The 17,469-nt window shown below is 41.4% G+C and overlaps 1 protein-coding gene across 1 annotated transcript in view; it reads right to left on the bottom strand.

Moving 5' to 3' along the window:
• Positions 1 to 17,469, bottom strand: part of Sema5a (semaphorin 5A) — a 415,024-nt gene that overhangs the window by 12,855 nt on the left and 384,700 nt on the right. The window contains exons 17-18 of the mRNA XM_051182617.1: positions 7,326 to 7,551; positions 4,337 to 4,555 (exon numbers count right to left, since the gene is read on the bottom strand). Of these exons, the coding sequence (XP_051038574.1) occupies positions 4,337 to 4,555; positions 7,326 to 7,551 (445 nt within the window). The remainder of the gene's footprint in view (positions 1 to 4,336; positions 4,556 to 7,325; positions 7,552 to 17,469) is intronic.

The following is a 17,469-nucleotide window of genomic DNA, read 5'->3' as shown; positions in this document are numbered from 1 at the left end:
CTGCAGATAGAAAGCACACTGACCTCAGTGTACCATAGGTGTCTGTATTGTTCTCTGGAGGAGACACACCTGCCAGTGTGATTCACTGTGCCCTTTCATCATAACCTCAGTGTTCCTTTTCCCTGGCCCTTGTTTACAGAAGACAAACAGAACCCGTGAGTTAAATCAGATCAAAAGAACTCATGTTTACTGCGTCAGGTTTTATGGGTGATTAAGTGCAACTTTAAGTTGCTTTCCTCTTATTTCAATACACATGACAACAAAGAACCAGCTGTTGTCTCTAGCTTTGCCAGACAAGGATTTCAGTCTAGGGTCTTCACTGCTGCATCAAATGTGCCAGGAGAAAAAGTTGTGATTGGAAACAGTCAGGTGCCTCTCAGTTTTGAGATAAATTACACAGGAGCAGGTCGAGAAGGTGAAGAATAATTATCTAAGTAGAAGCTTGCTCTCATCATTATTTTATGTACTTCTTTACTTACATTAGTATCACAGGCAGAACCAGAGCCTCCAGAATTCAAGATAAGCACTCAGTAGCTCAGCTAGATCCGCAGCCTAGCTGGACCCTCATGGGCATGCATACAAAGGCCAGAGTAGGGAACTGGGTGCCTTCTGCTATCATACTCTCCCTGTCTTACTCTCTTGAGGCAGGGTCTCTCACTGAACCAGACCACCATGCTGGCTAGGCTTACTGGTGAGGGAGCTCTTGGGACCTGCCTATCCCTGCCCCTCAATGTTGTTGTTATAGGCACATGTAGACATGCCCATTCATGTGGATGCTGAGAATTCAAATGCAAATCTTCATGCTTTCATAACAAGTGCTGAGACCTCAGATCTGCTTGTAATCTCTGAGAACATTAAAAAAACAATGACAGTGCTGCTGGGTGGTAGGGTGCACACCATTAATCCTAGCATTCAGCAAGTGGATCTCTGTGAGTTCGAGGCCAGCCTGATCTACCAAACGACACAGAGAACCCCTATCTTAAAAAAACCAAGAATCTTTTACTGGGAACCTAATATAGTTGAAAACATCACTTTATATGCAAGAATATGCTCTGAATGAGGTAAAAATTACCCTAAATAAGGCTTCTTTTGGCTGTATAGCTCAATCTCCACAGTTCAGGGGGGCTTCCTACCAGCTGATAGCTGAGTTTTTTAAAGGAATTTTATGGGCAGGAGATGCTAAAGCTGATGCTCACACATTCAACCTTGAATTTGCCAGTTCCTTGTGCAAAGAGATGCACAATTCTACAAAGGAATCTTGGCTTTTAAAAGAAAATGAGCACAGAGTTATTTTAAGATATTCAGGCAAGTCAACAAATAAATTTTTTTTTGAACTACCCATAGATGATGTTATCAGAGTGTCCTAAAGATAGACAAGAAACATTTACCCTCAGGGACCAGGACTACATCCAAGCATCTCTAGGACTCCACATGGGCACAAGAAATTAAGTTTGGAGTCTAGAGAAGACAGGGTGATAGAGGAAACTTGGCATTCCTATATCATTCCCCTTGGCTCCAGTTCACAGCCCTGATTATTGCGATATCGCCCACGCTGCCTCCCTGCCTCCAAGCACCCAGGGGAGGAATCTTTCTACATGGGCTGTGGGAAAAACAACTCAGTGACCTTTCCCAGCATCTTAGCATCAATTTGGCTGGGAGAGTTGTGTGGTCTGAAGAGGAATGGCCTGAGGCTGGAGAAATTCAAGCATAGAGGCCTCATGGGAACAGCACAAGTGTAGGAGCAGAGATATCATTGAGAATCGCTGCTACAGGTAAGTGGAAGGAACTAGAAAACATCACGCTGGGTGGTGTAACCCAGGCCTACAAAGTCAATGTTGCATGCTGTCTCTCGTCTGATGTTCTTAGCTGCAAATTGTCAGATTTAAGTATATAATCTGTAGTAACCATAGAAACCAGGAAAGTAAAAAAGGGACCACTGTGCAGTGGCTGTGATGGGGAGCAATAGAGGGAGATCTAGAGTACAAGTGAACCGAGGAGAGTGGGAAATAGGGACTTTAACTAGGGAGAGGGGAGGGAGGTAAATACAGACGGAAGGTAAAATAGTAGCAAGATGTCTGAAAAACTCATATGGAATCATAACTATTAGTTATGTACCTACAAATATCTATAATACATGTAAGTACGTATACATAAAATGAAAATCAAATTTTCCCATATGGGATGACAATGCTCCCTCCAAGAACCATAGACTATCTAACAGAAACCCAGTAACAGGCACCAAACACCCTCTTTCGAGTTGTTGGTCAGGTTGTTCAAGAGAATTCCCAAACATTACAGGCTATTTTTGTTGCCCCTGGTTGCCTTCCAGAGATATAACACAAGTCCCCATTTCTGAAAATACCCATTTACTTAAGATGCAGGATCCACAAGATCTGAGCTGATCTGACCTGAAAACCTGCTCCTTGAGGACTAGTTTTCATGTACCTGGAAGGTACAATGAAAGTTTCCAAAAGAGATAAGCAGCCAGTAGTCCTACTTATCTATGATGCCTATGAATCACCACGGTGAGCATCATTATTCTCTAATGCTACGGGTACAGTAGTGGTACACACACTTTAGCAGTTAACAGCAGCTCTCAAAATGGACTTTAGGCTAATTCAAGAAGAGGGAAATCATGACTGGTATTGGAAAGCTAGCCAACTACCCAGGACTAGTGAACTCAGGGGTCTTGGAGGATAACACACAACTGTTACTTAACTAAACCATCATTCTTCCCAACTATATTCTAAATATTTATACTTATAGCCATGGATGAGTGTAGTTTCTTCATCAAGGGTATTTCTCTTTGTAACAGACAGACACTATTACAGAAAACCACAATAGATGAAAATACCGAATTGTGGAGCCCAGTCCTAATGGATAACATCTACAATGCAACTGCAACTATGCACCAGAGGCTCAGGTAGAACGGTGAAAGAGGAGGAGTAAAGGCTATAAGAGAAAGAGGATCAGGGAGTGAAGTGTGAGATCAGGGAGTTAAGTGTGAGATCGGGGAGTTAAGTGTGAGATTGGGGAGTTAAGTGTGAGATTGGGAGTTAAGTGTCTCTTAATAATGTCACAAACTACATCCATAAAAATCTCACCAACAAAATGGTATACACAGAGACAAGGCTACAATGGCTCTAAGACTCTGTGTTAGAGCCTGAGACTATGAGAATGGCAGGTGACACACAGCCCTCCTAGTAGCCAGAAGAGAAGCCTGTCCTTGGAGGGTTTCATTCATGCAGCAGGCCTCTCAGTGCAAATGGTGAGATGAAAATATGAGCTATCTAGTGTCCCTGGAGAAACACTGTGGCAGCTGTGTCTCTATGAACCTGGTAGAGGTCATATTGGAAGGGTTGGGTCTAACTGCATCCTGGAAGAGAGTAACATGTATTTTGGGAACAACATATATTTCTGCAAACTAGTGACTGGGCTTAGATCGTAAGGTCTGAGTATTTGCTGCATGGTTTGATGTCAGCTTGACACAAACTAAAGTCATCTGAGAGGAGCAAACCTCAATTAAGAAAATGTCCCCATAAATTCCAGCTGCAGACATGCCTGTATGTCATTGTCTTATTCAGTGATCAACAGGGGAAGGCCCAGCCTATCATGTGCAGTGTCATCCCTATGCCCGCAGTCTGTGTTTTGTAAGAAAGTAGACTGATCAAGCCAGAGGGAGCAGGCCAGGAGACCGCACTCCTCCATGGCCTCTGCAGCAGCTCCTGCTTCCAGGTTCCTGCCATGTTTGAGTTCTGGCCATAGCTGCTTTTGATGATGAACTATATACTTATGGGACTGTGAGTGAAATCAACCCGTTCTTCCTTGTGTTAGTTTGGTCATGGTGCTTCATCATAGCAACAGCAACCCTAAGACAAAGTGGTTCATGGGAATTTCTTGTAAAATCAAGAGAACATAGACATAAATCATTCTACATTGTGTGTGTCTTTGCATCAGGAAATATGGGAGGAGAATCTTGCTACCATTAAGCTAGCGCATGCATGCCTAAATAGAGACTAGAGAAAAAATTTAAACTAGCGGGACTGAGTTGGAACTAGACAACTAGGGTGGGTTAGGAATCCAGGCCTCTTCGGTTATAACTGTTTCTTTCATCTTGTTTAGTTACCAACATCATTACTCCACACATTTCTTAAGAACATAATCTCAGGGAGAGAGAGGGAGGAAGGGAGGGAGGGAGGGAGGGAGGGAGGGAGGGAGGGAGGGAAGGAGAGAGAGGTAAGGGGGAGCAGTTTCCAGTGACCTTTAGTGGCTTTCAGTTCTTAAAGACTACAGGCACAAGGCTTTCCCAGTCTCTTCGACACCGCGATCCACTTACCTGGGCAGGGTAAAATGTTGCATTCCTGGAACTCCAGCGATGGGCCAAGGCATGGCATGCCCCCGTACTTGGGTTCTGGGTTGTTGCAAACACGCTTCCGGTTCCGAATGCCCCTGCTGCAGTCTCGGCTGCACTGTGACCAGGAAGTCCAGGCTGACCAGGCCCCATTGACCGTATGGGCAGAGTATCTTCCAGCTCGTAGAAAGTCTGCTGAAAGTCCTGCCAAGGAAACCCAAGGTGTGACTCGAAGGAGGTTTTACTCCTGTTAGGCTGCGTGCTTCATGTGTAGAATTGCCCTAATATTCATCTGAACCCTTTACCCACTTCACAAGCCAAAAGCCGTCTGTAGCAGAATGGCAGTCTCCTATAACTCAAGCTTCTTTCCCTCAGTTATTACCTTATTGGGATGTTCATCTGAATGTGCATTTGCACATTTGCAGCCAGTGAGTCCACACTGGCAATTCCCCTTTGTGTAGACACGTTTAAAGAACACCCCGGCTTCACTTCCCTCAGAGTTTCACTGAAAACTGTCCTCATGCACCACGGGGTTGGTGCTACAGGAAGGACACTCATCTGGAAAAAGGGACACAGCTTAGACCTGTTCCTTTGCAGTTAACCTTTTCAGTGTGAAGTCATGCTGCAAAGTGATCAGAGTTAATCCCTCTTGAATCAAAGTCCGTGGAGACAACAGTTTGCTTGAGAGGGCTCGCCCAGATCCCACCCCTGAAGATTTGCCGCGTGTCCTGCGATGTTGCAAGCATGCTTGCTAACAAAGTGGGACAGTAGGGAGTGGGGGTGCTGGTGAGGAGTGGGGTGAGGACGGATGAGCATTGTAAGAATACATGGATTGGTTTTTGAAGACCCTTTCATGGCAGGCCTGCTCTGAGCATCTTAACCTGTTCAGTCAAAATTTGCTTAAAGAAGATGCAGCCCGACTTACAATATTAAACCCATCCAGTCAGTGTCTCTCACAGATAGTGATATCTTCACCTCATTAGCTTTTGGGTGAGGTGTTTGGCAATTGTTCTCCCAAGCAAGCCAGCACCCAACACCCACAGTCATTCCCAAGCAACTTTCTGGTTTGGTGAAGTGCGGGCAGGGTGATCTTCTGAGACAAGGTATTAGGAGCAGCTATCTGAAACCAGCCAGCGTTTTGTCAGTTATCAATAAACACATGATGGGCAATTATGCCTCCTTTTGTGTGGTTCTTCTGACCAATTTTCAGTTTTCAAGACATCAATAACACCATGTGAAGGTTAATAAGAACTCAAAGCCATCAAAACAGACTGTTTGCATTTCTGTATACCATGGGCAATGCTTACAATTTTAGTAAAATAGACTCTACCTTTTTATAAATGTGCTTTAACAAAAATTTATACATTTTTTATAAAATTATTTTTAAAATGAAAATGTTTCATGAATAGTCTATAGTATTAATATTTAAACATACTAGCTTTGGTTTTATTTGTTTCTGAGACTGGAAAGAATAAAGAAATGCATATTTGCAGAGGAAAATAAAGTCAATTTTAAAGATATACCATTTTCAACATTTCACTTTGGTGGAACAGTAAATAAATGTCATAGAAAGGATATAAGTAAATTGATAAAAAGGTTACCATACCCAACACATAAAATGAAGGGAGAACAGTTAAACTTAACAATCAATAATCAATAATATTTTAGGATATGTGTTTTCCACTTAGACTTCAAAAGACTTCATAGGGCATAGCTGTATTTAAGACACTATATGTAATATAATAAAGATGTTATTTGGGATATAATCATATGATATAATGGAAAACACTGAAATAATGTCTGAAATTCATTGTTGAATTCTCATATTTTACCCTGTAATCCTGATTAAAATGAGATCACCCTTTACAGAATGTACATTTTTCAGCTGGGTCTCCTGTCATCCTTGTCTTGGAATTTCTAAGTAAATCTTTTCTTCCAGCAACAGTAGGTTTTTATAAAAGAAGCCAGAGTCACTGTTATTCGCTGCTCCTATTTTAGGTGATGGTTTTAGTTCTGAGTTGTACATTTATTTTCACAAGACCCTTCATCAGAGTAGAGCCTTTCCCTTTTAAGAAACAACGGACTGTGTCTTGTTGAACTGTAGGCATTGGCAATCTGAGATATACCAATACCTGCAAATACAGAGGACAGAGAGGGGTGCTTTGGAAGTGAATAGTGCTTGATAAGGAATGTTGCTCCTCAGGTATCCAGCCAGGCTACCTGCTCCCAGAGAAGGCATGGGGATCTGTGTCGGGAGAGCCACAGTGTGGCCCACCCCTTAGAGCTTGACTGAGACAAGAGGAAGCCACAGAGTCCTCTACCAATGTGACCTATCTGACCTGCCCTGTGTCTGAAGTCAGTCTATGAACACCAGCACTCATGCTGGGAGAAAGAATCAAGGACAATCACACCCACAGAGCGCTCAGAAATGCTTGTGAATGTCCTATCACGGATAAAACTGTCTTTCTCACAAAGGCATCCTCTGGACACCCCCCCCCTTTGAGTGTCTCTTTTCTTTTAAGAACTATATGTTGTGCAATTAGAGAAAAGTATTTTTAAAAAAAGGAAGAAAAAAAGCAAATAATGAAGCATGGGGAAAAGGCTCAACCATCCCTGCAGGAAGTCGGGGGAGATCTGCCAGACGTGCCGGCATGGTCAGTGTCCAGGCCAGGCAGAGTATAGGGCTGGATCTGCCTTGGATCTCCACACCCATATTCTAAGCATTCACAAAACCACTTTGACAAAGAACTATCACCATAATTGGATCCAGTGTTCTATTTAATGGGAAAATCACTTTACGGGATAAATAAAGAAATGTGCTTCTACTGCCTTTGTCTACTTTAGTACTCCCGCACAAAAACTATTCTAGATCCATAACATTGTTTGAACTGGGGTTCCCCCAAGTCTTCCATTTCCTTAGAGACAAGGTCAAGTGCTTTCCATGGAGTGCCCGGTCCCCACAGAGCCTCCTTACCGTCTGTGGAGCAGCCGCTGGTCCCATCACTGGAACAGTACCGCATCTCAATCCTCTGCCGCCCCACTTCCAACAAGTTTGGGTCTGGCAGACGAGCTTTACAGGTGTATCGGAACCGCTGCTCATAGTGACCACCATTGTCCGAGATGTTGACAGGTGTCCATGGGGTCCACGGTGTGGTCTTCTTCAGCTCTGGGCATGCATTGGTGTTACAGGGCTGGTACTCCTAGAGGAGAGGATGGATGGCATGTCTTACACCATCTCCCCTCCTCCGACTTCCAGCACACAGCCAGCTCAGGGGACCCCTTTTAGGGTATGCTACCTGGGTCTCCAAAGCTTTGGGGCCTAAGACACTCAAAGCTACTTCACAGAATCAAAACCCTTTTTTTAGTGTTAAACTTTCACTGGACAGACTCTTCATTTTTAAATCGCCTTCAAAAGAAACCTGTGGTTTTCCCTTGGAGACAATGAAGTTCAGAAAATAAGAAAATCACATGAGAGAAAATGTGACAACTACCCCAAACAGCATCCTCACAATGCTGTTCATCTTGGTGTTAGCTTAGCTATCTTATTAAAAACCTTAGAACCAGGATATGCTCTTTAAAGCCCAGCTGATTTAGTTTGAGAATAATGGGCACTAGGAGCCTTGGCAGAAGATTTATAGCATTGGGATGGGAGAGTACCCACCCAGCACAGGGCATGATGTGCGGCTGCTAAGAGTTCCCCTCTGTTCCCCCTATTAACCTGTGACATTTCTCAGTTTCTCCTCTGTCCTTTGAGCTTAGGAGCTCAGTAAACATTTGAAGATCTATGAAGTGAGACACACTGTCTGGGTGGAGTGTAATCAGGACATGGGTGACGGAAAGGTGCCTGGCACACTTTCTTACGCACTTTGCAATAAATACTATGGATACTGAATGCAGAAAACTAACAACACAATGAAGCTACTTATGGCCATACTGTAAAATTATAAATTTATGCTAAATCAAATCAAAGCAAGAGCTAAGCCATTTCCAGGACACAACAGCAGCATTGCACTCATGAACTCACAGTGGCTGTGGCTGTGCACTTGAGACCTGTGCAAGATCAAGCCAGCCAAAATTCCAACATGGACGACAGAGAGGATAATGAAATCCTACTCCTACCCGAGGAACTATTGGCAACTGATGGCTGCTGGGGCAAGGAGGCAGTTTTATTCAGGGATGTGACCCTTGAGAAACTACCCATGTTCCTGTGGATGCTCCTACACTCACACTACACTTCAGTGTTGCTGGAGTTTCTTCTAGCCAGGTCCCACTGCTGCTTCAGCCCCAAATAAACATATAAAGACTTTTATTAATTATTAAACTGTTGACCAATGGCTAGGGTTTCTTGTTGGCTAGCACTGTCTTAATTATTTACCCATTTCTATAAATCTGTGTATTTCCATGTGGTCTTGGCTTGCCAGAGAATGTCCAGACCTGTTAATCCTTTTGTGGCTACATGCCATCTCTCTGAGGTGCCTCTCTCTACCTACTTTTCCCAGAATTCTCCTCATCTCCTACTCCTGCTTATCTTCCTGTCTCTATTGGCCAAACAGTGTTTTATTCATCAACCAATAAGATAAACACATATATAGAAGGACATCCCCATCAGCAAAGTCCATACTAAGTGGACATAGCAGGCTTTCTAAAAAGGAGCACATAAAGTTTGGGGGGAAATGTGGCAGGTAGAGGGGGGGGAAGTGAAGGGGGGAATTTGGGGTAGATTAGATAAAGAAACATATTCTTATGTGAAATCCTCAAAACAAAACCAATAGAAAAGCAAGCATAGCTATGCTGGATGCTCTGTATTTCTGTGCTAGGCCTTTGTTTCTTTTTATTTCTTCTTGGGGGAAGTCATCATTTTTTGTAGTTGGCTTCCTTTTTGCTGGAGCAAATTCTGTAGTGTTATTCTTAAGTAAGGTTGCCTTCAAGACGAACACCCCAGGCTTTGTTACCCTCATAGAACATCTGCATGTGACAATCGGTGTGCAAATAAGCCACATGTGAGGTGTTGGTAGAAATTTAAGGTTGAAAATGTATTTCCTTCAGAGAGGAGCACTTCCTGTGTTCCTATCTTCAGGTGGGATAGCTGAGATGTGCAATGTTAGCTGATCAGCTACCTGTGTTTGGGTCATTTTGCAAAACCATTTTAACTTATAGATTTATTTTAGCTTATAAATTTATAAAAACATATTTTTTCATGTTTTAGTAATTTTCTTTATGGTTTTGATATGTGGTCTCTATCCCTCTCCTTTGATCTTGTTGGAATTTCAATCATCTGGATCTTTTAGGTTCAACCATCTCATCTTTACTCTCCTATTTTTTGATTTCATTATCCCCTCTTATATTTTAGGGGAGTTCATAATTCATTTCTTTCTGTATTGTTTCCATAAATACTTTGGGTGCACAGAGCCAACTTTTCTTATCAGCCTAGAAATTCCTGAAACACAATTTCTAAATGCCAGCCAATAGGCAACTGGGAAGCAGGTCCCTCTAAACTTAAAATCTGGGTTGGTAGCCATGTTAACTCTTTTCTGCACAGGTCCATCTCTGTCAGTCTAGATTCATTTACTTTATCACTGAAAATAATGAAGTATGGTTCTTGTCTTTCTTTCTGTGTTTCTGGCTTGGAAAACCAATCTCCCTAATATAGAGTTAGTGGGTTTCTAGCAATGTGTGCCCCTGTGTGCCTAGCTTAAACTAGGCTAATATACTTTTATCTTGCCATTGTTCAAATTACTCTAAGTAGTCTTCTCATCATTTTCTTCCTTTTCTACAGTGAGAAATACTGAGGGGTTATGCTTGTAACACAAGAGGAATTTAACACAGAATATGTAAAACCACTATAGGTGTTCCTGTGACTTGATATCCATAACCATTTCTACCAGTTCACATCAGCCTCATTCCAACCCAACTAGAAAGGTGGATGACTTCACTTTTCTCTGTAGACAGAAAATTTTGGATGCTGCCTTCTAAACAGAAAAATAGTCCCCAATTAATTATATAAACCCACTTGACATAGAAGCTGTCAGACAATGGGGAATAAACCTCTATCTTAACCTTTTGGTGTCCATTGTGAGAGGTTGCTGGATTAAGAGAACCATACAACACTATTGTCTGATGCCTTATGTCAGCTTGACTGGGCAAGTGTTCAGGAATGCCTTGACTTAAAAAAAAAAAAAAAAGCTTGTGAACTGTGCAGTTCTTAAGCATCAACAGCTTCCCATGAGATTACTCCCAACAACCACTAGCTTCTTTTCATTAGATGGTATTCAACCTTTGAAATCTGTGCCTGGCACTTGCATTGTGAAAGTGGGTACCAGTGTCTGGTTGGTATGTGTCAGAAGGATGGAATGTCACACATTCCTAGCAGTGAGAATAGCTGCTCAATTTGGGTTCATTATATCCAAGTCACCAACAATGCATCTGTCTCCATGTTTGTATCTCCTCATAAGTTTAGCATGCAACTCAGAACTTGGCTTACCTGCCTCCGAGGCTGCTTCATGCTTTGCATTTTGTGTGAATTATCTGATTATAAAGGCTAGGAAACACTGAGACCAATCTGTTTTTTCTTAATTTCCCAAATTAGCCAGTGAGTCAATCTAATTGTAACCCTTAGATTGTTTAACTGAATCTGTATGCTACAGTTTACTGCTGCAACAACTATCCAAATTGTAAGGCAACGTGAATGACAAGCACGCCAGCAACAATAAAGACATATTGACTGTTAAAAAAAAACAATTTTAAGGAGTTAATTGCTATTATTGGCCACATAGCTGTCTTTGTATTCTGGTAGAGATTAATACTTAGGGATAGATACTAGGCAATTTTCATAAATTCCTCCTAATGTGCGCCCATGGATTCTCTCAATCAGCAAGGATAAAACCATCCATTTAAAATTGTAATCCAGAAATTTGTGAGATACTCAACTGCCCCCTGCCCACTGTTTGCTAAGTCCTGTATGAGTCCTGTATGAGTCCATTTCCTGACCCCATCTTAACTATCTTCTCTTTCGGGACACAACGGTCATCACTCATCACCTCAGGCTCCTGTTGTGTGCACTCCACTGATCCTTACTCATCTGTCTAAATTCTGCCTCCATTACTACTCTGCAAGTTTTCAGGGGGAAAAAAAACCCTTAATGTTTTTGTCTTACACCACCCGTTTCAAGCAGTTACACAATTTGCTTGGTGAATGGGCAAACCGTATTGAATGTGGTTCACACAAGCCTATTCAAGGGGAATTTGCATAAATCTGGGAAGCAAATACAGATGGTTAAGTGGAGCCTTCCAGTTTGCTATTTACTTTCCCTTTGAAAAATCTAAGACAGCTTACAGACTGAAAGTGAAGTAGAGAGATGGAGACGATCCAATAAGAACTTTCTTGCCATTTGTGCAGCACAATGCAGGAGCGGCATCCTTAGAGTCACTGCATCGGGTGCTGAATATACAAACCAATTCATGCTCATGTGCAGTGCTTGTGGTTTCTGTGTGCATCTATCAAGTTCTCATTCAATAACTTAACTTGGCATGTAGAGACAGAAAGCCAGCCTTCATAAAAGAAACAACAAATCAATCCAATTGAGTTAACAAAGTGCCCAAGCGTGGGTGCCTATGCAAGCCAATAGACCCGAGACCATAAAGAAAAGATTAAAAGGGAGTTCTGAGAATTAGTTTAGTGGTACCTAGAATGGTAGACAAGTGAGGAACATCATTGATTCAGACAAACATGGTCACAAAGTGACCTGGTCACCACCAAAATAGAACAACAGAAATTAAGTCTTCTGTCAAAACAGCCCAAGGTAACATGGAGCAACAATTTTTGAGATGGTAGGCATGAGTCAATGAGAGAATGATTACTGAATGATGGTTAGAAAAAAAAAGGAAAGGAAAATCAGATGGTCAACAATAGCCCTGAAGATGTTCCCATATAAGGGCCCAGGGAATGGAAAAGAATCTCAGGTTCAGACCTGAAAAGAAGTGGAGGAGATAGAGATGAGATCTGGGGATGCTAAAATGGTTACTGTAGGAAAGGATAGATATGCCCAAGATAAAAACAAACAACAAAACAAAATAAAACAAAACTAACCAACCAACCAGACAAAAAAGCCCAGATATACAGATATCTCCTTTTCCAACCCTTCAAATGAGTGAAAATGAGCAAATAGATGCTGAGAAAGTTCACACAGGTGAGGAAGGCCTAAAAAAATCTCACTGGAGAAGGGATGGCATATCCAAAAAGATCAAACACACCCAGCAGGTGACAGTGCCAGCTCCCACAAACAGGGGTGGGCAAGGTTTGAATCCTCAGACTATTTAGGTCCCAAGGAGAAAGTCTCTTCTTCAGGGAGGAAAACTTCCCAGAGACTAAATGTTGCCCTACTCCAATGAACAGTTGTAAAAGGAAGAACCCAAACCATCTAACTGGATTTACATAATTTAACCACATTCCAGCAAAGAAGTCTGGTAGATTTTTCTAATAACAAATAGCACAGAAGTAGGTCAGATTTACACTATCAAGCATCCACTCTAAAGCTAAAGTTTAAAACAAGTTCAAACCCCACAACCTATTATGAAAAGTCCGTCAATTGAAACTGATGCAAAAACAACACAGGTGACAGAACCTTCACTCAATAACACTGATGGCCTTTTAACTTTGTTCCACATGCTTCACATGCAAGGAGAAAGACTGAGCATACTAAGCAGTGAGTTGAAGGGTATGAGGAAGTATGATGGTGGCATGCTAACTGCTTATAACACTTGCAGACTATTGCAAAGGCTAGAGGGAACCCTGGATTACTTAATGAGAACAACTGCAATGTCACATCAAAACCAGACGAAGAGTCTGCATCATCAAAGATGCTGATGAGAAAGTTCTTAACCAGACTTTACTAAATCAAATGTAAATCTGTCCACATTCTGTGTTCACACATAGCAAGTTCTTGCACATGTTGATATCACATTATTTTTCATGTCTTTAGTACTTGGATGTTTCCAACTGATCCATTAAGCCGTTGTAGACAAATGCTTCACAAATGTAAAGCCTGAACTATCCTTTCCACTGTCATTTGGACAAGAACCTTTGGTGTGTCATGTGTCTTCCAGTGATAATATCTGACCTTACACAAGTGGCACTGTTTTTTACCCCGTAATCAGCCAGCACTACAATTTCATACCACTAGCACATGCATGTATGTGCTTGTGTAAGTGAACTCGTTCCTTAACTTTTAAGATGACATAAATCCTTTGTAATCCATTTCATTGTCCACTGTGCATGTTCATGCTAATTCAGGCCCTAAAGATGAAGGTATCACAATCACCTTCCATAGGTACTGGAGAAGCTCACAGGTCATGAATAGAGGTAGAAGAGTAGGCCTCCTGGTAAACTCTTACTCCATGAGTAATCTTCCTGATGCCAGGAGACATCAGGAACTCAACTCATCACCTGTCAGCTGAGGGCTCAGGTGTGTTGCTCTCCTAATACCTAGAAAATTTTACACACCAGTCTTGGGTGTAGACAGCTGCTCCAAACGTGAAGTGCATGCCTTGACATGGGGCTCAGAACATGAAAGGACACCCAAACGATCAACACTAACACTAAACCCAGTGCCCACTGGTCACACACAGTGGTGATATACAGGGCCTACAGGCTGTTCAAGCACTCTTGCTACACTGTTATTAGCCAGAGGAGCACAATGGAAAACAAAAACAAAGTGAAAATTGTATAGTTTGCCAAAGTGAATGGTTTACACAGGAAACCACCCACACTTTCCGACCCTCACCACCCCCGTGTACTCCTGTTTGTATCTTCCCCTAGTCTCAATTTCACTTTTATTTCCACAACAAGCCACTATACTAAACAGGGGGAAACATACACCATTTGCTTTAAACCCAGGAAAAAGAACAGAGTGCCCACCCTGGTTTCTCTCATTCAATTTAGTGGTTGGAGTGTTAGGTGGGGTTTTACTGACGAAATAATTTCACTGTTAAGGATTCCATCAGAAAACTCTTGAATATAATAAGCATTTTCAGTACAGTTGCAAAACAACTCACAGCGTATACCACACTAGCCTTCCTAGGTCTTCGTTGTGTCACGAGCCTGTTAGCTTCCATGGCACAACCAGGAATGATGAGTATCACAGCTATTCAAGAGGGACTGAATTGAGCCTAACACCTCATGGGCTTCCATGGTAAAACCTGGGAGTGATGGGCGTTATAATGGTTCTAAAGTGGGAGTGAGCAAGCCTAGCACCTCAGGATGTCCATAAATATGCAATCATTTCCTAACCAGCAGCCAGTCTGGATTCTTTCAGGTGTAGAATAACAAATACCAACTGTGATTTCTTACAGAGAATGGATGTAGACTCTATGTGTGTGTGTGTGTGTGTGTGTGTGTGTGTGTGTGTGTGTGTGTGTGTGCACAGTAGAATATATATGTGTGTATGCAGATAACAGTAATCAGGTTTTTCTTCTCCCATGATACTTTAGACATTCTTTTCTCTACTACTGTGGTAGACAGATCAAGAGAATAAGAAAATCAATGATGCTGTTGGAATCCTTCTTTATTGCTAAGATTGTGATTTGTAGGTGTTTTTGCCTCTAAAATCTTACATCTCAAATGAGAAGGTCTATCTATCTACTTTATTCTCTCACTGAAATGGCTTTAAATTCTTAGTCTCCAGGAAGGAAAGTCAACGATGCAGACATTTTTTTTTCTTGTGGAAAGTGTCTTGCAATGAGATGAAAAAGTCCCTTTGGGTAAAAGTGAACACCTATCCTTGAGGGGAGCACTTGGTGACCTTGAGCTCAGATTCCTGTTATTCCTTTAGATGCATGTGTTGTTTAGGGGAAAATGTTTCGCATGCTATACCAACTTGAGAGCCTGCACAAATTTTATTCATTTTTATGTGGAGTCTTGAGAGCTTTTGAATGAGATAAGGAGATGTTGTGTTGATGAAATGAGGCTTTGACAGGAATCTCTTGGATTTTGTCTTTAAAAGAATACTTGGGAACCATCACCCCAGATTATTATAAGGAAATAAACAAACGCAGACCAAAACAAAACCTGTGTAGTTTCTTTCCAGAAAAATGTTGTCTGTGCATGCTCAACATACTTAAAGCCTTCTTTTATGAAATTGTAAACAGCTGAATGCCTGGATGCAATAGGCTGGGCAATCAAACATGAAACCATAGAAATATCTGATCTATAATAGTTCATCTGTCATAGGCCCTTTGACAATTGATTATGGTGCCACAGCTCTGATATGAAGAGAGCTTTCACGGTGAGCAGCCACTCCCACACTGTGAGATGAGGTTCTAAGAAGCCTTCAGTGTTCCTCTCCCATGGGCCCCATAGTCTGCATGACTCTCTTCCCTCAAATGTTGGCAAGATCTATAACGATGATGATAGGTACTAGTGTCCTTTATTAGGTTACAAAAATCTGTGGTCTCCTAAGAGTAGACCTGAGGGAGATCTTTCTACTCTCTGAAGAACCAAGCTTCCATTAACCAAGCTTCCTAATTTGTGCCTCTATACAAAGCTAATAGTGCCACAGAAACACTTAAAAAGCTTTGTTTTTTTTTCTGACTGTATTAGCATCTATTAATTTTTAGAAACATTTGGCTTCATTATGAACGTTTCATACTATACTGTTAGCATATTCAATCCCCTATTATCATATCTGTCTCCTGTCCCAGCTGTTCCCTTTCTTCTACCTCCCAGCCCCTCTTCTATCCATAAAGATAACTTTTGTCAAGAAAGATAAAAAAAATCTCTGGCTTAAACAAAGATACGTGAGATTTTTAAAATGAGAAATAACAGAGATGCTATGGGAACTGTTTGTCCTCAGAGATGCCTATCAGGGTCAAATAAGGATCATGATTCCAGCACCTTAGCTAAGCGCTGCCAGACATGATGCTACATTAGGATAAACACGTTCTCCAAGAGACCAGTGATGCTGATGTAGGGCTGCTTCCACCACTGACTTCATCAGCTCACACAAACATCAGGAGTATAGCTCTATAGACTGAGACTGATGCAGAATTCATGTAGAATTTCAATATTGAGAACGGAGTCATTTATTCATAAAATTCTTAGCCTATTAACTCCACATTCTGAGGGGGAAAGCCATCTAAATCATCTTCTCCTCCTTCATGACTTCCCACTGAGTGCTGGATGTGTGGGAAGTGGCACTTCATAGTCTTTCCGACCAGTGGGTTCTCTTCTTAGTAAGTCTATTTAAATCTGCCAAAGAAGAAAGGTTGGCCAGTCTTTACTCTGAAATTTTGTTCACGCCTAAGTCTATCTGTGACAAGCAGAACAGCCTAGCAGCTTCTGTCCAGCACTCTCTTCCACTAAGACTTCAACATTATAAAAAGAACAATATATTTGTGATTTGTAGTTGTCAAGTACAATAATGAGTTTATACCAAATAGGCTGCCCGGTATATATAGCACCTTTGTTCTGCACATCTGCCTGGAAGCAGACACATCACAAAGAATATAAAACTATTGGGTATTCTCCAGACATGATGACTAGAGAAGCAACTATCTCAAGAAACTGTAGGTTACCATGCTAGCACAGATTGTCCCACAAGGGCTACATATAGCAGAATGTATGTATCTAGCCAGGAAAGCAAGTTTAAATTTAACCCGCACCCGTATTCCTATGAGAATCATTTCACTGTATGTGCGATGGGATCATGTGGTAGAAATTGATTGTCTTCTAAATTGACTCTCATCTGTCTTTACATAAAGCTGTCTTCTTACAGGCTCATAATTCAGATAAAGATTTTATGCTCTAAGAGATAGCAGTAGGATATTTATTTAATCTAAAAGCCCATATCATCTTGAGTATACACAGCTAAGGTCAAGTCCTTGTTGCATTTCATTTCATTGTTGGGAAACATTTAGAACATTTTTTTTTTTTTTTTAAAAAATGCTCTATGATAGATTAAACTATTTGGGAAACTAAGAACATACTTTAAATTCAACATATTTCCCCATCTAAAAAATCCCATGGAATTGCATTCCTTTTTGTTCTTTTGGAATTTTTACAGTGGGAATTTAACTATGTTCTTTTTAAGCAAGAGTATTTAAATGACCTTATTTTTATCATTGACA

Source organism: Phodopus roborovskii, unplaced genomic scaffold (assembly GCF_943737965.1).
Source record: "Phodopus roborovskii unplaced genomic scaffold, PHOROB, whole genome shotgun sequence".
Taxonomy (NCBI): Eukaryota; Metazoa; Chordata; class Mammalia; order Rodentia; family Cricetidae; genus Phodopus; species Phodopus roborovskii.
Note: the sequence above shows the minus strand (reverse complement) of the source record. Positions and strands in the feature narration are given on the sequence as shown.